The sequence below is a fragment of the Hirundo rustica genome, chromosome 13, assembly GCF_015227805.2.
Source record: "Hirundo rustica isolate bHirRus1 chromosome 13, bHirRus1.pri.v3, whole genome shotgun sequence".
Classification (NCBI taxonomy): domain Eukaryota; kingdom Metazoa; phylum Chordata; class Aves; order Passeriformes; family Hirundinidae; genus Hirundo; species Hirundo rustica.
The window spans coordinates 9,881,995-9,909,980 of record NC_053462.1 but is presented as its reverse complement, the minus strand read 5'-3'; the positions used below and the strand labels follow the sequence as shown (position 1 = coordinate 9,909,980).

The following is a 27,986-nucleotide window of genomic DNA, read 5'->3' as shown; positions in this document are numbered from 1 at the left end:
AGCTGGTCCCTCCCCGCCGCCCGTCCCGCCCCGGCCGTGGCGTAGCCGGTCCCGGTTCCCGTGATAACCGCGAGCGGGGCCGGCGCCGCTCCGGGTGTGCGCGGAACGCGGCGGGGGGAGCAGCGCCATGGGGGAGGCGGCCCGGGCCCTCCGCCGCCCTCATTAGAGCCGCCGCCCGGCGCAGCTGGAGCCATGGACAAAGCGGACAAGGTGCGAAGGGACCGCGAGCAGCCGCGGCGGGAGGGGCGGCGGTGAGGGCGGGGAGCGGAGCGGGCCCGGCCGTGTCAGCCCCGGCAGGGCCGTCGGCAGCGGCCGAGCGGCGGGCACGGCGCGGCACGGCAGGGCAGGGCGCGGCCTGCGGGGCGGGGGGCGCCGGGACCGGCCGGCAGCGGCACCGAGACCGGCCGTGAGGGGCCGCCGCCCCGCCCCGGCGGAGAGCGGCCCTCGGGAGGCGCAGGCAGGGCGTTCTCTGGGCTGGAAGCGGGAGCTCGGTGCGAGTCCGCCGGCGCCGTTCCCTCCCCGAGCGGGCGGCGGCAGGCCGCGCCCGGCCCGGCTGTCCGGGGGAGCGGGAACCCGGGAGCGGCTCCCCTGGGAATTCGAAACTCCGTTCTGTTCTCCCCCTCTTCCTTCAGGTTTTGTTTTAAGCGTAGGGAAATATTGCAGTTAGTGACATTTAGTTTAAGCCTGCCTGGTCATTAGTAGGGACTTGGTTTCTTGAGAAAGAAACAAGGGTTTTTTGAGAACTTAGCAACACAACTGAGGTATCACTCTTGTCGAAATCCTGTAAATGTCACGGTCGGGTTGAAGCTTTCGGTGATAGGACACAGCTGATGGTCTCATAGCTGACTGGGTGTAGCACACTAATTCTGCAGGTCGCTATCTTTGTTTTCTTCCGTGTTAAACTTGGCTTTGTGAAGTAATCAGTTTGCATTATTCTTAAGAGCTTTTAAGATGTAGGTATGAAGAAACAGAAGTGGGGACTTAAGCTTTTGTATGACTTGTTCCATATGTGCAATAAAACATTTCATCATCAGGAGGTAGTTCTAAAAGATGTATCTGAAATGAATGATGTCACCTGTTAGAGCCTGATATTACTTCTAAGCTTCTGTTTCAGCAGAATGTGTTGAAAATTGATGATTTACAGCTCTTTGTTTCCTAGATTTCAGCCTTGGCATCCCCAGGGGTTCTAATAGTAGGCTTAAGGAATAAAATAACAAAGGTTCCTGTAGCAATGTAAATAATGACTAATAATGCACTCTCTAAAGATACACTGCTTTTCATTCTGTACGTATATTTAAGGAAGTTTGTGAACAGTGTCTTATTACAGTATGGCTCCCACTGTGGCTTTTTTTTCCTGGGCTTTCTGGTGTGATAATTTTTTTTTAATGTTTTTTATTTGCCTTCATGTAGAAAACCTGATCTTACTCTCTAAAATTTACATGAGTATGATCTGTAGTACTTTTTGCTTTAAGATTTATGATTTTGACGTGGTGGGTTTTTCCCCCCCTTTGTTTCATCTGTAATTAGTACCACAGTACACTTGTGAAATATTTATTCCTTGTTGCTTGAGCTCTTCAGTACTGGAGGTTCACGCATACGTCCTTATCAAACCATTCTCTTTTCATCTGTCAAAATAGTTCATGAAAACAGAGTTGTTATGTTATTTACAGAATAAAGTGTTGACTCTGAGTGGTTGTCTTAACTAAGTATTTCAACTTGAAGGTGTAGTTAAGCTCTGAAGCAGGAATTATCTTGTTTATTATGTTTGCAGCATATCTGGTCCTGTTGGTTCCTTATCCCCTAGTAAGGCTTCTAGGCAGACAAATAATTAATACCTGATGAGTTTCTAAAATGATTCAACAATCTTGTTGCTTTTGTCTGCTCATTATACAGTAGCATCTTGATTAGGAGACTCCTAGATGCTTTGGGTTTGAACCTTTTGTGCTGTAAGAATTGAATATAATCATTGTTACCAGTGTAAGTGTTTGGTAAGGTTGCATCAGTTTTGGAAACCATTTCATTTTTTCTTTTTTTGGCCTTCTTTCTGTGCCTGTGCTGCATCACATGTGATAAATGAATATTAAAGCCTACAAATGTGTGTTAGCAGTACTCATTCTCTCCTTCCTTTCCCTCAGAATGCTCGTTCAGGCACAGTCTAATAACTGTATGTGCTTATTGGAGTAACTACTGTGGAATTAAGAGCACAAGCAGCTAGGATTATTGTCCTGTGTTAGTGTGGTACTTGAAGAGTAAAGGAAGATCACACATCTTTTTGATGGGTAGACAGAGTTTTGTGGTGTTGGCTTAGTGAATCAGTATGAGATTTCTTGTTGCAAGATCATTTGGACACCTAATTGATAAAAAGGATTTTCCTTTTGGATTGCCTTTAAGGTTTCTGTTACCTAAATTCTGATATGATTTGTATGATATGCTCGGTGATATTTTGACAGCTGACATAGATGAAAACAGAATAAAGCTGCTTAAAGCAATTATTTTATTATAGAAGTAGTTGTAATTTTTGTAGTGGGTGTGTAAGCTTACTTCTGTCTACATCAAGACAAAATTGTTAAAATGTGTATGGGTTTCAGCAATTAAGTGTAGGTTATTTTCCTACAAGAGAGAAAACTCAGCAGATGACTTCTGATGTTCTTTCTTGTTTAAGCCGAATATGATAGAAGCCTAAAGAGAAACAAGTTCCCCTTTCAAAGGTACTGCTGTGCTTTGATTTTGCTCAGTCTTGTAGTTTTGTCTTGCCCTGTGACTAAGACAGTTGATTCCTTTAGTACAGTTGAGAAATCAGGTGAAGTTGCAAAATCAGTGACCTGTGTTTTGTTAGTATTGCTTCAAGGCAGCCTGTTCTGCTTGTCTCTGCTATTCTTGACCGCTCAACAGGTGGCTTGATAATATGGTTGCCATGGAAGATCAATGTTTTGTGCTCTTTTATCCTGTCCAGTTTCCTTCAGTGTTTCTTACCCATGGCTAAGGCAGACTGGAAAGTGTCTGGTTTCCTGTACCGCTTGCACCTTGCTTTATTTTGAATCTTGTAAGTGCAGAACAGTTTTGGATTTTGTGAGTTTAGTATTGTCTTATTTTAGAATTTATTCTCTGGTGAATTTTGATGTGATTCCATGAATATCTTAACTGTTTGAGCACAAAATTATTTATCATTGACTAGTGTGTGGAGATCAGGAAACTGCTTTGCAAAAATAGTTTGGATTAATCCTTTTAGTACATTATCTACAAAGCACTGAAATCTTACTACTTCATTTGGACAGCATGAGTTTAGAAGTTTGTACTGTTAAGTGCTAAGTAAAGTAGGTAAGTGAAGAGGATCCTTTTGGTAGCTTTTTTTGGTTTTGGACAAGCTTTGTGTAAGTGTAAACATTAAATTTTAGTTTCCCCTCTTTTTTTCTTAAAATAGTCTGGCTTTGAGTTTAAACATGCCGACTTGTGCTGTGCCACTTGCTTGTTTTCTATATATAGGTAAAAATGTTAAATATTTAGCTTTGTTGTGTTCTGATCATTTTACTTAATCCAGTGAAAGGTAAGAGAATTATGCACGATTCCCTTTTTATGAGCTGAGGAGAAAAGGGAAAGACTCACTTCATAGTGTATTTGCTTTAAGTGCTGTGTTGAAATGACTATGCTAAATGTAAATAGGGAAGGTTAAATTTTGTGCTTAGTTAAATGACCTGCTGGTGTTTCCAGTTGGACTGCATATTTACCATTCCCGAGGTATCTGCCACTTAGAAGCAACTAATTATAGAAACAATGACTTCCATATTTGTAAAGTTTATCTTAAAATAGCTGAACTGTGACTTGCCCTACTATTAACACAGCATTTAAATGATGAAACACAGAATTCAGAAACGGGGGTAAAAAAGTTTTAGCTGTGTTTTTATTTTACTTTGGGATGAGACTTCTTGTTTCCAGACTTTGTGACAGTAAAGCAGCTGATTTTATTATAGCCCTCTGAGATGTGGCATCTGTGTCTATTTTCTCACCCTGTAAATGGTGAGATTGATATCTAAGCATTCTCCTCTGAGAGCAGGATGACAGAGATCCTATTTAATGGAAAATGCTGAATGACATTAGGCCACAATGAACAAAAACTTTTCTAAGATTAAAAGTACAGTGCTATAACTATAGGACAAAGTTTACCAGTCTGTTCCTGCTTGTGTCATCTTCTGTCTTTGCAGCTGTTGATGACTACAGTAGCTTTTATATAGGAAACAAAGGAGCTCTTCAGTATATATGCTGTCTTGAAAGACTTGTAATTGTTGGACTGAAATATGTAATGAGCTACTGCAAAACGTTTTGTAAATTGAAACTAGGGGTATCTACAAAAGAGGCTTCTGTCTAAATCTTGGTTTCTTTTGAAGGGGTGTGTTTCCATTAATAGGCAGCTGATTTGAAAATCTGATGTTTCAGCATGACTTAAATTTATATTTAGAATTGAGTTTGGTTATCAAAGGTTGATTTCAAGAAAGCTTTGGGTTTGTGACATGAAGGGTTGAATAAACATGACAAAGTTGCAGTTAAGTTCAGTCTTGCAATGTTTTCAGTGTTTGCTTTTAGATGGCAGGATCAAACCACATAGCGTTTTGTGTTGAGGTCTGACCCTGCATTTACTGAGGGTAGTCACAAAACACCAATCTGTTTAGGGGATGCAGAGTAGAATAAATCTCAATACTGTGAGAGCAGTTAAAGCATAAGCTTGTATCATAAGAGCTCTGTTATTAGGATAAGTGCAGCAGCCTTCTACCAAATCTTTTTGTTTGACAAATCTTTCTTGTCTGTGGTTACAAACCAGTGGCATGATCAGTCCTGTTCGTGTGCACTTGGCACTCCATTTGTAGTGTGTGGGTGAAACCTCCGAGGAATTGTGTTCACATATATTTGCATGCACTTTGTTTTATGCATTTTCTTGTTTGCTTCTGAAACAAAAAGGGGCTTGTCTTGTGTTCTGGAGTTTACTTCATTTGTTATTGGTTGCATTTTCCACTGAGTCTTAAGCATGTCAGTATTTAAAAAACCAGACCCACCACCAAGCTGCTTTTTTGGCATTGTCATTTCTGTAGCTCACCGAAGGAGCCTTTCCTGTTAGAAGAAATAACAAGTTCCAGTAGGAGGTAGCTTATTGTCCAGTGCAATGAGAAATTAGCAGTCCCTTTACTTGAGACTAAATTGATGGCTCTTTTTTTTTCTTGTTTCAGTTTTTCTCTTTACACTATGAAGGAGGAAGGCCATTTATCAAAAAGAGGAGTTACTTTGCTGTCTATCTTCACCAACATTTGCTCCTAGCTGAGAAATCTGTAGTCCTAAAAATATCTGCTAAGATAACTTTGGACAAGTTACTTAGCGTTGCTCTTTTGTTTCCCTCACTTGTCCGGTGGAGCCACTGGCCATCTGTGAAATGTGCTGAGGTGTCCGGAGAATCACCCTGGAGAGTTAATTCTGTTGATGTTTTGGTCAGCAGTCTGACCTGACTGAGTATGCTTGTTTCCCTTTTTTGCTTTAAGTTTGGCTAGTTTACTGCCCTTCTCTGAAGACACAGACTGTGTAACACAGAACTCTTGAAGTAATTTTGAAAGACTGCTAAAATGCTCCAAGGATGTTGGAGTTAGTTTAGTTTAGTTGGTAATACACTTGAGCCACCTTTCTGTTTTCTACCCTGAATTGAAAATGGGGCCTTGTTTAATGAAATGTGTGTGTTATGTAAGGATTGGATGTACTATGCTTGTGGAATGGTTTTGAAACACCTGTACTGAGGTTTCTAAGTTTTCAGTTGCTGTTTTGATGAGTTGGTATATATAGGTTGTGTGCATTATAGAACAAAATTCAAAATCTGAAAACAGAAGTTTCCCTAAATCCTTTGCCAAAACAAGTTTCTTGAAAGGATAAAAAATACTCCAAATGCCATAAACCAACCAAACCTGTAGGTGCAGACTAAACTGCACAAGAGAAGTGTTTAAGATATAATGCATGTAAGAGGTATGTGAAATGCAATTTTGATTCCTTTAAATAACAGACACTCCCCAAGTTCTGTAAGCAAAAAAAAAAAAAAAGGATTTAACTTTCAAAGGCACTTGTATGTGTTTATGATTACAAGATCTGATGTATCTTTATTTTACCATTACAGGTAAGCTAAACTTGTTTTGAGCTGTACAGAAAATGATAATTAAATATATCAGGCAATTGCTCTGTCATAGCAATAGTAATCATAACCTGTATAAGTGACTGGGCAACAGGAAAGGAAGAATTAAAGCTGTCTATCTAGTTTGGGCATCTGAGTTGTTTGAACCTAATAAAATCAAGCAGAATAATGTGAATTACTTTCCTAAAACCATAAGATTACATTGTAAGAGTTTCGAGTCTTGTGGAGATTTTAAAATAAATTTAAAACAAACAAAAACTTCAACATACCCTTTTTTGCTAGACAGATTTAAATAAGTCAAATTTTATCCAACCCACCTTGGATGTAAAAGTAAAGTAGGGATTATCTTTGAGAACTGACCAGAAATATTTTGCTGTGGCAGCCTTGAAGGTGGGAATCACTCGTTTCCTGCTTGGATCAGTTACAGCTCTGTTTTTAATACCTGATGTGGAAGACTATTTTCTCATAATCCTAATAATGAGTGGTGATGTAGTACAGGATCACAGAAATCATTGTCATGAGACCATTCTGCAAGAGACTTGTCAATAGAGAATGAATTTTGTATTTTCATGTAAATTTCCCAAATGAGGGAAAGAGCTGAGAGCCACATAGGAAATATCCTTAAAATGGGAAATCTGGTCCCAACATGAATGACAAATAGAATGTTTTTACTATTTTCTGAGCCAGTACTGGAGTTTATTTTTAGTTTCTTGGCTAAAGCTCGCTTGGCATGTTGTGGTAGGACAGTGATCAGCAGGTTAGGAATAGTTGTTTGACAGTTTTCAGTGTTTCCTTAGGAATACCACACTTATAAAGCACTCATTCTAGTTCCACTGTTGCGTGTTGTGTGGATGAAGCACCCGGGTGTGTTCCTTTAATGTTTCCATTGTTCACTTGGTCAGAGCAGGGTGCTAATGACGCCGAGGTTGTGGGTTCAATCCCCATATGGGCCATTTGGTTAAGAGCTGGACTTGATGATCCTTTTGAGTCTCTTCCAATTCAGAATAATCTCTGATCTAATTTTGTAGGCCAGTCCATAAGTGAATCTATTCTTAAGCAAGTATTTTTGCCTCACAGTCTTGAAATAGCATAGAAAAAACCCTCTTAGCTTTCAGGGAGGGATTTCAGTGTTGGTATTTCTGGTACTTATTATGTGTTCACTGTACATAAACACTTAAAAAAAAAATATGAGAAGTCTTGTGTTGAGGAGAATGCCTTGGAGCTTTGCAGAGGGGTAGGTGAGTCACGAGGCAGCTGAGGGACGTGCCTGAGGCCAGAGAGGAAGCTCTGGGTAGAGCAGGGTTTGATTTGTGTTGTGTGAGTTCGGTGCTGCTGCTGCAGCTGCCCCACAGCTTTTCCTCTGAATGGAGCTTCAGGAATTGGAAGAGTTACTGTAGAAGAAAGGAATGTTTACCCTCTACTAATGATAAAGAAATGCATTTAATTGATATGAAGGTGATTGTACTGCTGTAATGCAGACCTTGTTGTACAGCAGGAGTGATGCTTGTGCGTCTGTGCTTATAGAATGAGACTGCCCTGCATTGGAGCGGACCATAAAAATCACTTGGTTCCAAACCTCTGCCATGGGCAGAGACACCTTCCATTACACCAGGTTGCTCAAAGCCCCATCCAAGCTGGCCTTGATGCCAAGGGATAGGACATCCTTCCATGTATTAAATTCCATCTATACCTATATATCTGTATTATAGCCATAAGCATTTTCAGAACAGTCATTAAAAAATACTTTCCTGCCAAGAAAAGTGGATCTTGTCAGTTTAAAAGACATACCTTCTTCATTGGGACAACTGTATTTTCAAGTAAATTTTTGGACTTGTTCTTCCCACTTCTTACACTCCTGTGCTGTTAAACCAGTATGGGATTTTATTTAAGTAGAATAAGTTTTGGGGACTTGGAGATTCAGATATTGGGTGGGAAGGCTGTCTCTGGTTGGATTGTGGATGTGACACAGAGCAAATGCGTGGAGTGAGAAGTGTGTGGTAGGTGTGGGACTACTTGCTATGATACTTCCAGAACTCCCATTTAACTGTTTCAGCTCACGTGGATGTTCTGGATGTAATAGAAAAGATAGCAGACTGTCCTCAGCAAACCTTTAGGATTTTGTTTTTCTGCTATCAGAGCATGTAGTCATACAGGTTATGTGTTACCTTTGAGATTATTTTGTAGGCATTTGGAAGGAAAAATGCTTGGAATCCTTGTCTGCTTTAGAATCTTCTTAAGATTTGGTACTCTGTGAGGTAGTAATGTGAGACATATACAACTAAGCTGAAATCTTTGTACAAAAAAAAATATTTTCATCTGAATGTAAGTTATAGTGGAATACAGAATTTAAGGATTCTTTAGTTCTGCAGTTGTCTTATTGAATACAGCATTTTTTGTTGTTTAAGTTAAGTTTGTTGTTTAAGTTGTTAAGATGAAGCTCTGTTGTGCAAAACCATCTTAAACTAAGGACGCCTTCAGGATTGGGGGAGATGCTTTGAAAGCACAGCTTAAAACTAAGTCTCCTTCATGACAACCTTTAATCATAATCTTAACACTTTAAAGTACGTTCAAGTTGTGGAGATGGCGTGGGGGGGGTTCTGTGGTGCATCATCTTTTAGCAGTTAAACTGTGGTTTAGTGCTGAGAAGTCTTTTTTGTAATTGCCTAGAAACATGGTCAGTTTTGTAGAGCAGGCCAGGCATTACTACATCTTCCATATGTTGGTTTCACTTCTGAGAGCCTACACAACTGTGCTCCATATAGAGTGCTAATTTGGTTTTGTTCCATGCTCCAGCTCATATATCCTCTGCAAGATCTGAGCTTCGGTGTCTTTTAAATTAATTGGTGTTTGCATTGCACTTGTAAAGGTTAATGCAAATGCTAAATGTTGGTGATCTGTATTACACCCTACATGGATTGAAAGGGTGCAATAAGCACTTGCCAACTGTTTTCCACTTCTCTCATTTTACTGCAGAAATCCTGTAGCCTTGTCATCCACTTGCCTGCTGTTGTGGTACTTTGCGTACAACTTTATGAATCTAAATTTTCCCAAGCAATTTATGATTGTAATGAATGAAGATATTCTTTCTTTTCTCTTAAGAATGTCAAGCTGTCAGCTGAAGTAGAACCATTTATTCCTCAGAAGAAGGGTCCAGAAACACTAATGATCCCGATGGCGCTTCCTAATGACAGTGGAGGAATTAATGGCATGGAACCAACTCCAATCCCTAGCTACCTGATCACTTGCTATCCATTCGTACAGGAAAATCAATCCAACAGGTAATAAGTGGTTGTGATCTTCACAGAAGATGATCTGGTTTTAAATGAGTTGAAACTTGTAGGCTTGAGAGGAGTCAGTGACTGTGGGCTTTATATTCAGTTTTTTTGTTCACCATATTTAACCCTTCATGTATGAGGAGGAAGTTTTTCTGTCCTCAGTCTTTTACCCATTTCCTTCCCTTTGCTTTTCTCCATTCATATATATATTTTTTTTAATTTTCCCTGGCTATGAAGGTCTGGTACAAATCCCTCCCAAAGTCACCTGCTGTGCTCTTGGACCTTCTAGGGCAATCAGGGGGTTTTTTGTCTGAATCTCTGATGCCTCTCTGAATGAAGCAAAGCTTTGGGTCTCCAGCTTGGGTCCTGCTGTGGTGAAACATGGCAGGTGATGAAACATGGTATGGTGCCACGTAGCTGATCCAGTATTGCGTGTAGCTGTATCCACCTATGTATTTTCTTCACCTAAAGTATGTTGAGTTTAGGAGCTTATTGTAATAGAACTGTTGTTTTTGAAGGAGTGGTAAAGGTCTGAATTTTCTTTGAGAGGGGGGGAAGACCTACTGAGAGGTTTTCTTTCCTTTTGTTTTTTTTTAATAGACAGTTTCCATTATATAACAATGACATCAGATGGCAGCAACCCAGCCCAAATCCTGCAGGACCATACCTTGCTTATCCTATAATATCTGCACAGCCACCTGTTTCTACAGAATATACTTACTATCAGCTGATGCCAGCACCATGTGCTCAGGTCATGGGTTTCTATCATCCTTTCCCTACGCCCTATCCTGCACCCTTTCAAACAGCCAATGCTGTCAGTACAGTGACTACGGAATGCACCGAGCGTCCCAGCCCGTCAGGCCAGGTCTTTCCGTTGTCCACTCAGAGGAGCAGAAGCACTAACAGGGGACCAGTCATTCAAAAAGTAAGTCTGCTTTTGACTAGGATAAGTAGAACTGTATAAAGAAAGTGTCTTTGCACAGGAAGTGTATATCTCATTTTTTATCAACTTTTTTTGTGTGTGTGGCAATGTTTGAGAACAGCAACAGCAGTTACAGATGCACATAAAAACTAAACGTCCTCCAGTGAAAAATGTCGCCACTCAGAAGGAGACCAGTTCATCAGGTCCTGAGAACAGATCAAAGATTGTTTTGTTGGTTGATGCATCACAGCAAACAGGTAATTTGTTTTTTAAGTTCTGGGTGTATGAAATAATTAGAACTCCATGTCAGTTGTCATCTTTTCTAAAAGAGGGCGGACCTGATTGAGATGCAGCTTTTAAACAAAAGTCTTCACAGCTCAAAAGGACAGTGAAGAAAAGGTGCTGATGGTTGCAGATAGCTACTCAGTATGTCACCTTGTAATGGTGCAGTGAGTGACATGGTACTCCTGCAGAGACTTTGCCAACTCTTGAAGGAATTGGTTATTAATAATGGTTGGACCTAGACATAATTTAGATTCCATGCTGGTTTAATGCAAAGACTGGCTTTTAAAATTTGTTTTTATGGTGTGTAGCTTTTTCACGTCTGTTATCAATTCCTGCACAAGTAATTTTGTTTTTATTGTTTCTCAAAGACTTTCCTTCAGATATAGCCAATAAGTCACTTTCTGAGAGCGCCTCCACGATGCTTTGGAAATCAAAAGGCAGGCGCAGGAGAACCTCTCACCCTGCTGCAGAGTCCTCCAGCGAACAGGGCGCAAGTGAGGCTGACATTGACAGTGACAGTGGCTATTGCAGTCCTAAGCATGGCAATAACCAGGCTGCAGCTATGGCTTCCAGAAATACAGATTCTTGTGCAATGAATGTATGTAAATGTAACTGAGTAACTTAACTATATATTTGTAGCCCACAGACTAATGAAAGTTACTAAAATAATTGGTCTTTTTTCCTTTCCAGGTTGTAGAACCATCGATAAATACAAGTAAGTATTGTCTTTATTGGTGAGCTGTTTAAAATTTGGCTGGGTCACATTTGTATTTTTGCTTTACATACTCCTTGATCTACTTCAGCATGGTGCTTTTACTGATCAGATACTTCTGAATCTTTACTGTGATTTCCAACCACATCCACTAGGGACACCTGTCACTTGCTGAATGAACAAGTGTATAGCTCTCACTAATTAACAGCTGTCTTTCTTTAATGGGTTAAAAAAAGAGACTCGAGTGGAAGCATTCAGACAAAGCTGTGCTCCTGTTTAGTTTGTCCTCAGGCTTCCTTACCCTTTTGGGCTGCAGTTCATGCTTGGGTAGTAACAGAGCCAAGGAGTTCTCATTCTTTATTTCAGAAGCACTTTTTAGAAGCTTTAAATACACCATGAACAAGTAGGTTGATTAGTGTGGTAGTAGTAGGTGATGCCAGGGACTGCTATTTATGACTGAACAGAAATTGGTGTGGATGTGAACCTGAGAGTTCCTTTCTTACTGCTTTGTGGTGATCAATTCTTGGCAGCTTGAATGTTCCATAAAGGTGACTCTGCCGACATCTGAAAATAGCTACGGAAGTAAGTGTTGTCACAGGAGAATAGACTTTCTCCAAGAACTTTATTTGTATCAGGATTGTGTTCCTGGCTCTGCTGGCATATGAATCATTATGATACGTTCTGGGTACTAATTCAGTTTTTCATAGAAGGCACTTCTCTTTCAGCTGGTATAGGTTGGACCAATGTAAATTCCCAAGCAACTCAAAAAAAACCTTGGATTGAAAAAACGCCGACCTTTTCTAGAGGCGGAAGACAAGCTGAGCAAAGAAATAATCCACAGGTATGCTGTCAGTGGTTCTCAGTTGATGTATTTGAGGCTTTTTATAATATGGGAAAATAAGGAATTTGGAGGGAAACATAAAATTAACATACAAAAAATACTTAATATAAACAGTATAGAAACTCAGCCTTAAAGTCTAGTTGCTCATTTGTGCATTTCTAACTGGTATGTTTTTTGATCTAGCTCTATATCATATATATATATGTATAATTTAATGACCTTGACTATCTTCTGCCTGTGGCCTACACTTTATGTGTTATCTACCTAGGAAGAGCATTGCAAATATAAAGCAACCTGTGAAAGGATGATACCGTGGGTGTAGACAAGTTACTTCAATTTTTGACCCATTCACACTTCAGAAGAAAAAAAAATCTCAGACTTTCTAAAGAAAGATTTTAAGGTGGTGGTAAACTAGAATCCTGTGTTCTCACTCCTGCTGTCTTCGAAACTTTCTTTTTAAAATTTAGCATACCATTTTCTGGGCATCTTTATTATTTCTTAATGGCTTAAAATTATTTTATGCTAAGGCTTGAATATCTTTCTGTGGGACAGGATTTCTGTAATTAGTATGAGAGGAGAAAGGAGAAGATGGCCTTCCTAATTTTGAGAGATTTTATTGGGGCAGGTGATCTGAGGAGTACAAAGAAGGCTGAAACATTTGCCTTTAAGTGTAGGTTTTGCTTGAACCTCTGTTATTGCAAACAAGAAATCTGAGCTCCAGGTGGGAGCTTTGTATAAACATGCCTGTTTGTGCAAACATATGTGAGCCAGCTTGGCCTGTTTAGGTTTTTAGATGGAATTGTTACATTGCCTTGAATCTTCCTGTTTGGTAACTGTGGGTTTATTATAGAAAGAAGCTTGTGGATGCTTGTATCTGGCAGTGTAGCAGTTCTGAATCTTTTTATAACCTGTTGTCAAATCAGAGGCTTTAAGAGGCCACTATTGTTAGTTTATGGCATTGGGAGAGTAGGAAGAACCAGACTTTCTCTCCTCCAGTCACAGTTTAGACTCTGAATCTGGCAGTTATTTTAGATATTTAGAAACAAAGCTGGCACAAAAAGTTTTAAATGAGGTTGCCTCAGCCAAATTCATTGTACCTCAAGGCAGATTTGTCCTAGAAACTATTTTCTGTTGAAACTAAATTGATATGAGGTCTGTAGGAAATTTTCTTGAGAAATAGGTAAATATAAATGTGAAATTCAAGTCTTTCACTTGTTTTTGCCAACCAGTCTTTCACATAGGTTTCCACCAACCTGTCACATAATAAACAGAAGAATGCTTATACCACTGTTCTGCTGTCTCTGGCCTTTACAGAGCTGTGTGCATTGTCATAAAAAATGTATTAAAAGGACAGTAACTGCATGCAGAATAATTATGTAGTAGGAGAAAGTTCTTTGCAGTGATTAGTGGTTACAGGCAGTTCCTCAGGGTTCATGGCTGTTAGTCACCAGCAGCTCCTGAGTTTCTTCGTGTTTGGCCAAAAGAAACATTTTTATTTAAGTTACAAATATAAAGATGAATTGTCTTGAGGGGGAGGAATAATCTGGGACTGTCTGTAGAATTTTTGTGCAGGATTTGAAGAAAAAAAACAACCAAAAAAACCCACCAGAAAGCTCTACAAAAAAAATCAGAACACCAAAACACAACTTCTCCTTTAAAAGCTCTACCTTGTTGCTAATTAACAGGCATGTACCTGCGCATACATAGTTTGAAAAACTGAAATTACAGAATGCCAGTCACATTTGTTTTTTCCAGTCTGGTTTCAGATGCAGAGCCCACAGCACATCTTCAGAAAGAAGGCAGAGTTTGCAGAAGCGACACGAAAAACCTTTAGCTACAAGCCAGGCGAGCAGAGCTGAGCAGAGTCCTGAACCTCTGTACTTTGAGGTACTGCTGTATGAGAACTCTCTACATTGTAGCAGTGCCAGCTGTGGCTGGAATAGGTGATGTCCTCCGTGGGAAGTTACAAAACCTCAGCTCCAAGAGGTGTACAGTCAAGGTCACTAATTTATTAGATGATCCTTTAATCATGTACAGAGAGAGACTTGTGTTGTGTAAAGTGCAGTCATTTAGAACACTGTGGTTGAGAGATTAAATAAGCAGCCTTCAAGTAACTTTTTCTGTTCACTTGTGAGTAGATATTAGTGTATTTGCTGGTTTATCCCCTCTAATTGTAACAGGATATTTTTGTGTAAATTTTTTTTTTCTTTTTAAGAAATTACTATTTGGATACAGAAATGCTTTCCTAATTTTTTTATATTTTCTATTAGTGTCACTTAATTTTTTTTATTTTATGTGGGACTTAGGGATTCAATTTGTTTTTTCTACCTTAGGTAGTTTCAGTTGATGCTTCTCAGGTGACTTTGGTTCCACCCTTTTTATTCTTAATTTCTGTATTGTTTAGGATGAAGATGAATTTCCAGAGCTAAATAGTGACAATGGCAGCAGCAAAAGTAGTAGCATTCAGCAAAAGATCTCACCCAAAGTAGTAAGTAATTATTTTCTTTTGCAAAGCGTTTTCTTCTGAGACTATTCAGTTTTGTAATTCTCTTATGAATCTCTGCTACAAGACTTACATTGCAATAATTGTGATGAGCTTGGGCTGTGTTACTAGCCTTGGATGCTAAGGAAATGCCAATTAAAATAAGTGCTGCAGGGAACCCATCTTAAAGAAAAAGCTTCAGGATTTTTGTCTGCTAGTGAGATTGTAAGATGTCAGTATCACAGACTTTCCCAAGCTGGGACTGCTACATCATGATACTTTCACACAGACATCTCTTAAAATTGTTAAATCTAAATGACTATAATTAAATATGTAGTAATGGTGTCAGTTTTTCAAAACAATCACAGTTTGTATGGTTTCTTTAACTTCAAACTGCATCTGCTTTAAGGCTGTGGAAGCAGTTATTGGAAAGGTACTTTTTTTAGTATGTGATCTACTTAAATATTTTTTTGCAGAACTGTGCCTATGGACTGCTTAATCTGTTTGGCTGCTTTCCAGGAAAGTCAAGTCCTATGTGAAATCTTGGGGAGGGGAAAGTGCTTTATTTAGTAATCAGACTGGACAACCTTCTGAAGCCATAATTGGAGCTAAATAGAATAGCTTTCCCGTACAAAACTGAAATATAAATAAGTTTTATTAGCTTGCTTATTAACTTGTGTCACCTAGCTGTAATTAATTAACTGACATAATCAAAGCCTTGGGTGATTTGATTTCCTAAATGCCCCATATTTGGAGGTCTGGAGAGAAAGGTCTTCTAATTGTGGGGGGCGTTTTTTGTGCTTTGTTTAAAATTCTAGTTGGATGACTTACCAGAGAATTCTCCAATCAATATAGTCCAGACTCCAATTCCCATTACAACTTCTGTACCAAAGCGTGCAAAAAGTCAGAAGAAGAAAGCCTTGGCTGCAGCACTTGCAACAGCTCAAGAGTATTCGGAGATAAGCATGGAACAGAAAAAACTTCAGGTGTGTAGCACCCTGCCCACCCACAGCACTTGGTCCAGAGGAGGATCACTTACCTGTTGCTCCTCTTACCCTCTAATGGCAGTAATCTCTTTGTAAAGATTGTTGCAGGCATCATTTCTTGGTATTTATTGTCTGTGATGTTTCTGTTGTAGGAGGCTTTATCAAAAGCGGCTGGAAAGAAGAGCAAGACCCCAGTTCAGTTAGATTTGGGTGACATGTTAGCAGCTCTTGAAAAGCAGCAGCAAGCGATGAAAGCTCGTCAGATCACCAACACCAGGCCTCTCTCATACACAGGTATTTCTAATCTGCCTGGCAGTGGCTAAATACATTTTGTGCCAACATGAATGTGATTGATCTGAGTATCTTAAATGTTTTTCTTTCCATTAAATTTTAGCTTTTGAATATAAGCATGATAAAAACCTGGAAAGATTATTTTTAATGCATTACTCAGTAAATTACCTGTGCTATCACCCTCTGAGCTGCAGTATGCAATGGTGAAAATCCGTATAGAACTGAGGCCAAATGTGTTTTAAAAAGACCTGTTATTCAAAACTCAGAATTTGTGTCCTGAGAGTAATTCAGTGCTGAAATGAACACATGAAAGGAACATCAACTGAAGATATTATAATACAATCTTTGAAAAGATACCTAGGATTGTGATATGGAGGGACGTGTCCTTAGGATATTCTTCCCATTTCTGCTGTTTATGGTTCAAGGTCTCCTAACCCAAGGCTTTCTCAAATCAAATTTGTTTCTTAAACTGCCCTTTGTTTCTACATTATACTTTTACCATCCATAATGTCCCATAAACCTTCCTACATCCTGTGTGGAGAAACTTTTCTTTCTTCTGTGTTCTTTTGGAATGGAAGTCAGTATTGGGGTTTTTTTGTGCTCCAACTCAAAATTTTGTTAGCTTTCACAGCCTTTGTATTACAAAGACTGAGCAGTCATTCTCTTCTTTCCTCTTCTGACTCTTAGATGTCTGTCAGGTCTCTGAAGAGTCCTAGTTTATTTAGTTATTTAATTCTGGAAGTATCTTTTCTGAGAATCCATATTGCTGTTTTTTGTATCTTTGTGTAGTTCTACTGTATCCCTTTAAAAAGATCAGACACAGAATATTAGGTTGTAGCTCCATCATGAATGTATACAATGGCTTAATATGCTTTTTTTGCTATGTCTGTATCAACACAACATTAAGTTAGCTTTTTTTAATGCCTGCTGCCAAATGCAGAATTGACCTTTTTGTAATTACTTATTATAACCCCGCCAATCTGATTCCTAAGCTCTTGTATGTAGCCTGGAGTCCATCATTATGCACATAGTTACCATTTTCCTTCTGGTGTGTTGGTTCCTTTACCTGCTTTGAGTTTCAGCAGTGTTCAAACATTAATTCAAGTTGGCAAGGTTGTATCAAACAAAGCTCAGCAAAGAACTGTTGGCATTTCCATTGGAGACAGCACTTGTTTTATTCTTTCTGGCAAAAGATCTGCTTAACTACATGCTGTACTCTCTCATCTGTTTTGTCCTGTCAGCTATTCAAGTCTTTAACGACTGAAAATCAATGTTTGGGTAAATATTTGTGATTTATCTTACCATAATCATCTAACTAATAAAGCTACACGTAGTCATTTGAGAAGAGACCCCTTACCATTTATTAAAATAATTCCTGGAATCCAGAGTTTCCTAAAACATGAGGCTAAGTTGAAGAAAGCTTAAAACCATCTGGAAACAACAATATCTGATGATGTAATTTTCCTGTCATTATGAACTGCTTTTTTTCCAAGGAAGGAAAATCTACTTAGAGAATTCATCAGTGGAAATTCTGAAAGCAGTGTTGAAATAAAGCTGACATGTCTTTTGGTGAAACTAATATCTATCTTGTATTTAGTTGGCAGTGCTGCTCCCTTTCATACCAAAGAATCTGCCAGCAGAAAGTCCTTAACAAAGGGCCAGCCATCTATGGGTTGCCTTAATCCTTTGGATTCGACTGCCCCAAAAGTGAAAAGAGGGAAAGAGAGAGAGATTGCGAAACTGAAACGCCCTACAGCACTTAAAAAGGTAAATGTGCCAACCTTGGAGTGTTTGGAGTGACCCAGCCTAGGAGTGATCCACACAATAAAATAAACAGCCTGTTGTTTTCTTAGTTGAGGACTAGTTCCTGTGGGCATAGGGCAAGGGAGTTATGAGCTTCTCCCTCCAGTTCCTGCTGAACTGATGCCCTCTCCTTTGGATCTAAACACGTAACATGACTTGTGTATCTGCATCATCAGTTGAAGTTAATAAAAATGTGTCTCAATACCGATTGCAAGGGTGTTTTCTTTAACTACAGGCACAAGGACACATGGGAAAGCTTCCATACTTTTTTCATGTGGCTGATTCCTAGTCTGTAGTGCAATGTAGTGTGCTAGCCTTAGTTCTTCCTACTCCTTTTTATAGAGATGGGTAAGGAACTTGAAGCAAACCCACAATTTTTGAGTAAACAATTGCTTGTATATATCTATATTCTTGCAGTCATAAATTAGGTATGTGTAGAAGGAATAGAGTGGAGATCAGAAGGTAAAATATAAAAAAGGGAGCCCTAAAAATGCCTTTTTCTGACTTGCCTGTGATCTGAATTAGAGGAATTCACCTGCTCAGAAAAGTTTTCTAAACTCTTTGTTGTCAAGGCTTTTATGTTGTTGCTATTAAACATTGTAGTAATACCAGTATATCTATGGCTACCTACCTTCACACTTTCTTTTATAGAAAGGATTGTCTTTATTGAAGTGCTTTATACAAATGACTACGCCTGCATGAGGTCTTTTACAGGCGTGGGGATGAGGAATTGTTAATGAGTGAGTGTTATGCATCAGAAAGGAAGCTGGGAAAGTACTTAAACTATTGAAAGGACTATTTATGTAGAAGTATGTGAGTATTGAGTATGCCATCTGTAAAATGCTGCAGTGAAATGTTCTTAGTGATCAAAGAAGAAACTGAAATGATTTCCAGGGTTTCTATCCTGGCACGAGTACGAAGGTTCAAAACAACTCGCTCAACATTGTGGTGTGTTCAGTGAAACGCGTGTTTTTCTTTACAGGTATTTCTAATTTTTGGATGCTGACAGCTGTTGGTTTTGTTTCTAGATTATTTTGAAAGAGAGAGAAGAGAAGAAAGGCCGTTTATCAGCTGACCACAGCCTTCTGGGCTCTGATGAACAGAAAGAGGCTCATTTAAACTTGACTGCTGACCAGTCTCAGGAGCTGGCCTCTCAGGAAGGTTGGTCTCTATATCTCTAGACACCCATCACTCTCCCTGAGCTGTACTAATCTGCTTATTTTCATATTTTGTCTTGCTCTTCTTATGCCACAGAGTTACTGATGTTATATTTTAGCTTTTTTTGGCTTTATGAAATACTAGCAATTGAAACCTTCTGAAACACCTTGTCTGTGTCTCAGTTGTGGAAAGCTCAGCACACTGTGCGTTCTCAGTACATTTTAATTATCATCTCAAGTCGGTGTTCCCACCACATGTCTGAGTTTATAGTATTTTTGATAAGCAAGCAAAATGTGACCTCTTGTCAACCATGCCATGTTGATCACTGTGCTTTTTAATGATGAACATGCTGAAAGGTTTCCAGATACAGAAGTTTCAAACTGTAAATAGGGTTTTCCGGTTTGTTGGACATGTCAGTCAACTGCAAAGTCTGGATTGTCAATTTTCAGCAGCAGCCCTGAACAACTGAGAAACTCCAGAGAATTTTTGGTGTCTTCAACATGTTTGGGGCAGTGGGAGTGGGGGAAGGGAGGTGTCTGTCAGGATTCCAAATGACCTGTCAGAAGTGGGAATGGGAAGAAGAGTGGGAAAATCCTAGATGTTCTAGGAATAAGTTAGTTGAATATTTTATATATATAAATAGTAAGGAATTATTGGAAAGAGTAACAACATTTAAACTGGTGGGGGTTTTTTCTGTTTTATTAATTTCCCGAAGTAAGCTCAAGATATTTTTAATGCATGTTCATATATTGCTTACTTGAATATGCTGAGTGGTGGATGTGTGTTCAGTTTTTCTTCCCTTTCCCCTACCCCTCCAGCAGGGGAGGAAAGAATAACACTGTTTTCAAAATGGAATTTGGACAAAGTAAGGGAGTGATAACAGAAGTATGGGTTCTGTTTCTTTTACATAAAAAATGTATTTGTATTCTATGATCTTTAAAAATTGCCTTTCAGAAACTGGTCTGAGTATGCCTAGTGATACTTCGCTTTCTCCAGCAAGTCAGAATTCTCCGTACTGCATGACCCCAGTGTCACAGGGTTCACCTGCTAGCTCTGGAATAGGCAGTCCAATGGCATCTTCTGCAATAACTAAAATTCACAGCAAGAGATTCAGAGAGTAAGAGTCTTGCTTTATTAATATAAATTCAAGGCTTATACTTCAGTCCCCCTTGTGTTTTAAGTGTGGGTAGATTTAGTAGACATAAGAGCTTAATGAATGTAAGCTTCCCTTTTAGAAATAAAAGGTTTTGCAAGTATTTTCTTTTTTTTTCCCTAAATGGATTGCTTGTGTTTGTACACTAATGTGTGTATAAATGTACACACAGTCACTTGAGACTTTCTTTGGTTGCCACAGCAAATAAGCAAGGTGAGAGTATTCTCAGAAAAACAGTTTTTGAAGGAAGGCTATGTATGCTTTGAATGGGAGAGAAAGGAATACTTAAGAATCCTTAAAATACTGTAATAGGACCTCTTAATGTGTTAGGGCTTTCTTATTAATCTATCTTTATAATCCACTAAATTAAGTAGAAGAAGATTGCTTGAGGCACTTATTGCAGTATTTGTTTGTATTTTTAATGTTGTTTTTGATTGACTTCTTGGAGTAAGGGATATTACTACAAATACAAATATTTTAAGGATGTATTTTTAACTTACAATTTGCAGTCTAATTTCTAAATCCTTTTAATGACTTCAGTAAAAGTTAAATAACTGTTCTGATGAAGTAAAATTTTCGTTTGCAAAAAGGCCGGGTGAAACCTCGGTTACACTAACATTTTTGAAGTAGCAACGCTGACACTTGTCAATGTTGTTTTGAATTGACAGATACTGTAACCAAGTTCTAAGTAAAGAAATAGATGAGTGTGTGACTCTCCTATTGCAAGAGCTGGTCAGCTTCCAGGAACGGATTTACCAAAAGGATCCCACGAGAGCTAAAGCAAGGAGAAGACTCGTTATGGGGTTGCGTGAGGTCACGAAGCACATGAAACTAAACAAGATCAAGTGTGTAATCATATCCCCCAACTGCGAAAAAATTCAGTCAAAAGGTATAAATGATAAAAACAAGTGGTGCACTTGTCTCTTTTGGGTTTTCTTGTGCTGATTAGGTGTGTTAATTAGCAAGGTTAGAAGCATTTGTTAGCATGTGTGATGTAACACTTCTAGACTCCAACTGGGTAGTTGCCATTCCACATTTATTCTTTCCTGCTCCAGTCTGGAAGAAACTCATTCATGAGGAGTGAAAAGGCTAGAGAAAAATAGATATTGTAGAATTGAAATTTACCCAGTGTGTTACTTCGTTCTGTGTTCAATACACCTTGCAGAGTCCTGAGCTCTGGGTGCCTTTTAGGAAAATTCCTTAAGAGGAATGTGAATTGTTAGTTAGCCAACCAACACATTTTGCCACAACCAGAAGTATGAACAGAGGCTTCCTGAGACAGGAGAACAGCAAAGCTCTGCTTAAGAAAAGACCTATGAAACTCTGGTTTGTGTGCAGGTCTAGTAGAGAATACAGAATATCACCTTCACCTGTACTCATTCACTACACTTGAAATGTATTGTGTGTTATCCTTGGGGACATAGGAGCTGCTGATGCGTGTATTGAAGTTTTTACTAATTGCATTAAAGTGGGTTAGACAGTTGTATCATGCCATATAATGACTTCAAGTGACAAGATTTCCATTTAAAATTGCTTTCTTCAAGGTGGACTAGATGAGGCTCTCTATAATGTAATAGCCATGGCACGGGAGCAAGAAATTCCGTTTGTCTTTGCTCTTGGCCGCAAAGCTCTTGGCCGCTGTGTGAACAAGCTGGTTCCTGTTAGTGTTGTGGGTATCTTCAACTACTCAGGTGCTGAGGTGAGTAATCCCAATCACATAAGTGGCTGGAGTAAACAGTTATGTAGTAAAGAAATGATTTGGCATCGAGAGTACACCTAATACACCTTCGATAATAGCTCTGATCTCATCTATATTATGGTGTCTTTTCTTAGAAATTCAGTTTTTATGGTACTGAGAGACTGTGCAGAAACACTTCGGTCACAACATTTCATAGCTTTTAAAGAGATTTAAACTGTAGCCTGAAATTCTCTGGAAGGCTTAAGAATGTAAGAAAAACAGTATCCTAAAATATGTCCACCTCTTCAAAGTTGCATAAACCTGGAGCGATGTTTTTATTATTTAATACAAAGAACTAATTCTTAAAGTTGAGGTATTTGGTGTTAATCTTGAGGCTCATATGTGATATACCTTGGACTGAAAGGAGTGATGTAAAGTGAAAACAGTTAGTAAGAATTACTGCTGATAAAAGTGCCTTTGTGCTTAGGATCTGTTTAATAAGCTGGTGTCCCTGACTGAAGAGGCCAGGAAAGCCTACAGGGACATGGTGGCTGCAATGGAACAGGAACAGGCAGAGGAAGCCTTGAAGAACGTCAAGAAGGCCCCACATCACATGGGTCATTCTCGAAACCCTTCTGCAGCAAGTGCTATCTCATTCTGTAGTGTTATTTCTGAACCCATATCTGAGGTCAATGAGAAAGAATATGGTAAGTAGGTTAAAGCTTACCTTTGTAAATAGAAGCTGCGGTTTTCCAAATGCTAATTGTTATGAAAAGTAGCTAAAGATGCAATGCTTCTTCCTAATTTACAGTATTCTACCATATCCAGGGGTAAGAAAAGGTCAGTTAGTCTTCAGTTAATTTCATAAGTATTTTTTTTCTAAGAACTATATAGAAAATAATAATTTCTAATTCTCAGAAGTGTTGTAGGTTCCTAGCATCAGTGGAGGTGGCTTCTCCAGTTTTATTGAACTGTTTTAAAACTGATAGCGCAGAATCGATCATAAGACTGAGGAAGAACTGATGGCAGCAGGAACTAAAATATGAGGTCTCTGAAGATAGGACATATAGCTTAAATTTTTCAACTTGAGATGGCAGTGAGTGATTGTACTGTGAGCAAAAGGAGAGTTCATTTGTACATATTGAGAAGGAATGTAAAAGGGAGACTGACTACTTGTTAGAAGTCAGCAGCTTTTTTTTTTTTTTTTGCTCTGAGAGTGAATTGAAGAGAATGCTGCCTTTTTAGTGAATTCTTTTGTGGTATCTTGAATTAATTTCAGGAGTTAAATATTTTATAAGGAATCCTTAAATGAATGACTTAAGATGGTTGCAATTTTCTTCTATTAATTTATACTCGAGAGTAATCTCCTTGACTACTCTTAGTGATATATTTGGTGTTTACACAGGAAACTAAGTGGCACAAACTTTCAACTTTGTAACATCTGCTTTAGGGTACTGTAAAAGCCAAAGTAATTAATGGCTTTTTTTGTTGTCTCTCCTCTTCCCTTCTTCCTCCTTTTTCTAGTAGAAATTTTTCTAGAAAGCATAGAATAATATTAATATTTTTAGCTTATTTTGCTATTTTGACTGTTACTGAATGCTCAGGAGAAATATTTTTATATTCAAGGAATTAATGTTTCCTACTTAAACTTCTTTCAACATTTATAGAAACAAACTGGAGAAATATGGTGGAAACATCTGATGGGTTAGAGGCCTCTGAAAATGAGAGAGAATTTGTGTGCAAGGCTGCAGTACCAGAAAAAGCTGGTAATGGCCAAATGGAAAAAACCACTCTTAATAAACAACCACCTCTGGCTACAACTGGCGCTACCTCAGCAACAAATCACGGAAAATCCACCCCAGGTGACAAAGATGAGGTGAAACCAGATGACAATCTGGAATGGGCCTCACAGCAGAGTACAGAAACAGGATCCTTGGATGGCAGCTGCCGAGATCTTCTGAATTCCTCCATGACCAGCACCACCAGTACTCTTGTGCCAGGAATGCTGGAAGAGGAGGAGGAAGAGGAGGATGACGACGATGAGGATTACGCCCATGAACCAATTTCTGTAGAAGTTCAGCTTAATAGCAGAATTGAATCTTGGGTTTCAGAGACCCAGAGAACTATGGAGACACTGCAGCTCGGGAAGACCCTTAGTGGTGCTGAAGAAGACAATGCAGAACAAAGTGAAGAGGAAGAAATAGAGACTTCAGAGCAGGCTGATCCCATCACTGATGGGGAGGAGTGGACAAGTGACAAGCATGCAAGTAACACTCAACATAAACCCACCATCTGCAGTTCTTTGAATAAAGAACACACAGATTCCATCTATATGCCGTAAAAATGAGCAGGAACTCAGGAACTTTTTAGAAATTATATTAAAACTAACTGTTGTAAAGGTTGCAGCCGTTATTCCATATGCTTCATCTCAACGTTTTGCACTGTTAAACATTTAATACGTGTATTTAATTCACAACAATATTTTTGTAGCTGTCTGTTACTTTTTTGATTTAAAAACTAGCTTAGCTCTTAATTAGTATTGATTTCCCAGATTAGAAACTGTGTGGAAAAGTTGTCAGTAAGCATTCATTTGATCTTTTGTAAAAGGAACCAACTTGTAACTGACCAGTGTTAAGCAAAATTCTTTAAAGTTGTGACTCTAAGCTTCTTTTCAAACAGGTAACCTACATTAACGCTGACAAATTACCAACAATTCATGTTGGTGGTATGGTGTTATACTAGGCCTGTCAGTGTACTTGGCCATGACTTTCTAGTTCTGTTTAGAAATAAAAGGAAAATTTTGATTCTCTTTCATGAAAAGCTAGCAAAAGCCATTTGCAATCTTTATGAGAATTAAATAGTGGAGAAATTGTGTGTGATTCTTATGCTAAGATAGATGCAGCTTTTTAGTTGATCTTGGTGAATGCATCATTAAAAAGCTGCTGATAGCTGAGATGGTTACAATAAGCTATAATAACTTTGATTCCAGAAAAACTTTAAACCAGAGGGATGTAATTAATGTTTTGCAGGTTTTCTTTACGAGGTAGAGATATTGCATTAAAAAAAAAGCCAGGAAAGGAAACAAAAATTCCCCATTCTCTCTGCAGTTGCTGTCTGCCAAACCACACTAAGTGACTCATTAACCATAATCCCTATTCAGGGCTTTTACTAAACTGATGACTTCCTCTCTCTCCTGTCACTTACCTCAGGAATGCTGTTTTGCATATTGTATTCCGCATAACACTGCAAAAAGCAAGAAAAATCCTTTAACAACAAGCGTGAATGATGTGGTGGCTATCTCTGCATTCACCTGCATGCTGTGATCCTGGCCAGGATGTATCTTAAGAACTCCTGCTGAAAACATGACCCCTTTGTCTCTTCTTGCAGTTGTAACAGCTTAAGAGCTGACCTCTAGGTAGAGAAGAAAGTAGTTATTCCGGAAAATGAGGAAGTGCCCTGTAGTTTGGGGAAGTATTTCAGTGGGGTAGAGGTAAAAGAAACAAAAATATTCCCTCCCTGAAACATACCTGTTGCTAGAGAATTGTTCCGTGTTCTGTTCCGAATACTGAAGTGAAATGCATTAACTGATGATGAATTTGTTTCAGACCGAGGATGGAGTGTGTGTCTAAACCTTGCACGTCAGGAGTCTGTTTTCCGTGGTCTGGTATTGGCAAGGGATACACTGAAACTGCCAGCAGCAGGGGCTTCACTACAGGAGTAGCCAAAGAGTAACTCATGTGAATAACGCTTTCATAGCAAACGTGTTTCTTTTAGTTTCACTTTGTTTTTCTTGATCAGTTGTATCAAAATGCATGAAAAGCCTCTGAGTAGGCTGAAAACCACGGGAGACTGAAGTTAGCCGAGTTGGGTGTTGAGTCACACTTGGGAACATGGGACCAATGTTTATAGCAGTAGTGATGCTGGTGGTTTAAGTTGCACTGGGAAAATAAGACTCCAGGTTTAGAAGTCATCTAGCCCTGGGTTTTTGGATGCTAATGAGAATAATAGAAACTGTGTATTATGTAAATAATGCTTTGATAGCTGTAGGCATAGCACATGCTATGTAGATAAGCAGTGTAGAGAGCTGCTATGACAACTGGCTGTTCTGTCACGTTCTTAGCTCCTTAGTGTAATCTTCCTAGGTGTTAGAACAGGCGTTTCATAGGAAAACAAAGACTAAGGAATGATGCCTCCTGAATGTTAAACCTTTTACTGTCCCTGTGGCAGATTTCTACTGTCTGTATGTTTTAAGAGTTTTTGCTTTAGGACATGACAGGTGTTTGAACTGCTGAGAAGCAAAACTCGCCCTTGGATGTGTAAGCACATCTCGGCACAGGTGAGATCAGTGCATACACTGAGGGCAAAACTTTGCCAGAACATCAAAAAACAAAGGTGTTTATAGTTTCTCCTTTTGCTCTTTCAGTGCCAGTGATTCAAATAACTTTTGATCTTGAAGTATTAACATCAAAGGCGCATCTTTTTATATGTCTTTTCTGAACTTGGACTGTCATTTTAAAATTTTCTGACATTTATATCAAAGAAGCCTTGTAATATTCAGCCCGCTATTTAACTGCAGTTTTGCTACAAGTTTAATAGAGTTCTTGAACGTGATACAGCACTTAAAATTATCTCTCAATTTGCCAGCAAATAAGGAACTAGCCTCTTTTTAAAATGTGGCAGATCACCCTTAGGGGAGCAAACTGAAACTGAGTAAAGAAAACTGGGTTTAGTGCTTCCTTTTTGATAAGCTGGGAATAAGCAATAACTGTAAGAATGACATTGCAATTCCTTTGGGAGTGATCCATTTGCATCTGAAATTAGGGAAGTTCCTTGCCACTTGAAGCACTTAAGGAGAGTATCTCACTGTGGTAATTTTGGTTCTATTATCAACAGAATCTCAGAAGAAAGCATACAAATGTTCTACAATACCACGATTTTTTTAAAAAGTAGTTGAATTTCTATTTCAGTGTAAAAGTGTGCAGTTTATACAGGTTGTTACTGTCCCCATGAAAATATGTTTCTGTAGTTATAGGTGTATAGCTATTTTTGTTGTGAAAATAATTATTTGGGAAACAAATCTACTTTTCTTAAGGCATTGTTTATAGAAATGATTTCACCACATACTTTATCTGGTAAAATCAAAAATAATGTATCTGTGGTAGGGGTAGGGATCTTTAAAACTGATAGAGGTGGCTATGTATACAACCTATTTATATAAATACTCTTAAGTATCTCTGTCAATAATAAAACATAGATTACAAATCTGTAAAAGGGAAAAATTCTGCACAACTTCTGTCCTTAGTTGGATGAAGTAGCGATGTCTGGTTAAGGCGAAGGCCCCGATCCTGCTCACACATACATCGGAGTGTTAGTGCCACTGGCTTGAATTGGTGGCCTGTTTATCTGCTTCAGTTGTGTGCAGGCTGTTGTAGGATTGGAGCTAACCAGTGACAGAGTATTGACCTGTGTTTTAAAAATTCATTATAGAAAATGTTCAGTAATGCACTTGTTGGTGTTCTTCTGGTAAAGCTGAGAGGTGTCTTTATGGGTGGGTGGGAGCTTACACAATGTGGTTCTGTCCAGTTCTTTAACACAAGCTTAAATTTTAATAATGTTACTTTAAATATGTATGTAAAAAAGTATTATTGTTTGAAAAGCTGCTGTTGCTGAAACTGTCATTAAGTATTTCTTGTGAAGTTGTGCCAACTAATGAAACTGTTGAGCTGATTTCAGTGTCAGCCATTTAAAAATTAGACATGGCAATTAGTTAAGAGAACAAAACCCAGCAGAAACAAGCCATAGAGACCAGGAAAGGGGGGGTTTCTACTCACCCTGCCACACGCAAGGAAACATGAGAATGTCTAGCCCAAAACTTCCTCACCAACAAATGATGATGCTGAAAGTAGAAACTCAGTTGGCACAGCCCACGTTCTAAACGTTCATGAATAGTTCATATAATTTACTTTTTAAATAGATTCTAATATGGAAAGCTGTTTAATCTTTCATGTCTTAAAATTTATAGTAATACTTAGGTTAAAGCAGTAGAAAAACCATTATAAAATACGATATGAAGGGGTTTGTTCCATTTCTTTTTTGCTGTATGAAGGATAACTGTTCTGTCTACCGTACTTTTTGGAGTAATAACAGCTTTTTTGCACTATGTAAATACTAGTGGGGGTTCTTCCATAACTAATAAAAACGATTGTAGAAGTTTACGGCTTTATGGCGGTGCTGTTTGTTCAT

The 27,986-nt window shown here is 38.8% G+C and overlaps 1 protein-coding gene across 1 annotated transcript; it reads left to right on the top strand.

The window, feature by feature from the left end:
* The first annotated feature begins 43 nt into the window (after positions 1-43).
* On the top strand, positions 44-27,958 carry SECISBP2L (SECIS binding protein 2 like). The gene is made up of 18 exons (XM_040077042.1): positions 44-210; positions 9,257-9,435; positions 10,033-10,357; positions 10,476-10,611; positions 11,008-11,237; positions 11,330-11,354; positions 12,077-12,192; positions 13,948-14,079; positions 14,597-14,680; positions 15,493-15,660; positions 15,813-15,954; positions 17,549-17,718; positions 18,783-18,915; positions 19,867-20,029; positions 20,734-20,954; positions 21,610-21,764; positions 22,231-22,450; positions 23,411-27,958. The coding sequence occupies exons 1-18, from the start codon at positions 193-195 to the stop codon at positions 24,082-24,084; spliced, it is 3,291 nt and encodes a 1,096-aa protein (XP_039932976.1). The 5' UTR covers positions 44-192; the 3' UTR covers positions 24,085-27,958.
* Positions 27,959-27,986: the final 28 nt, after the last annotated feature.

Bases quoted from the DNA above. Each gene is read 5' to 3' on its own strand.
- SECISBP2L (XM_040077042.1), top strand. The intron at 15,955-17,548 runs GTATTTCTAATC...TCTTGTATTTAG, and splicing joins CAGGCCTCTCTCATACACAG to TTGGCAGTGCTGCTCCCTTT. The intron at 18,916-19,866 runs GTTGGTCTCTAT...ATTGCCTTTCAG, and splicing joins GGAGCTGGCCTCTCAGGAAG to AAACTGGTCTGAGTATGCCT.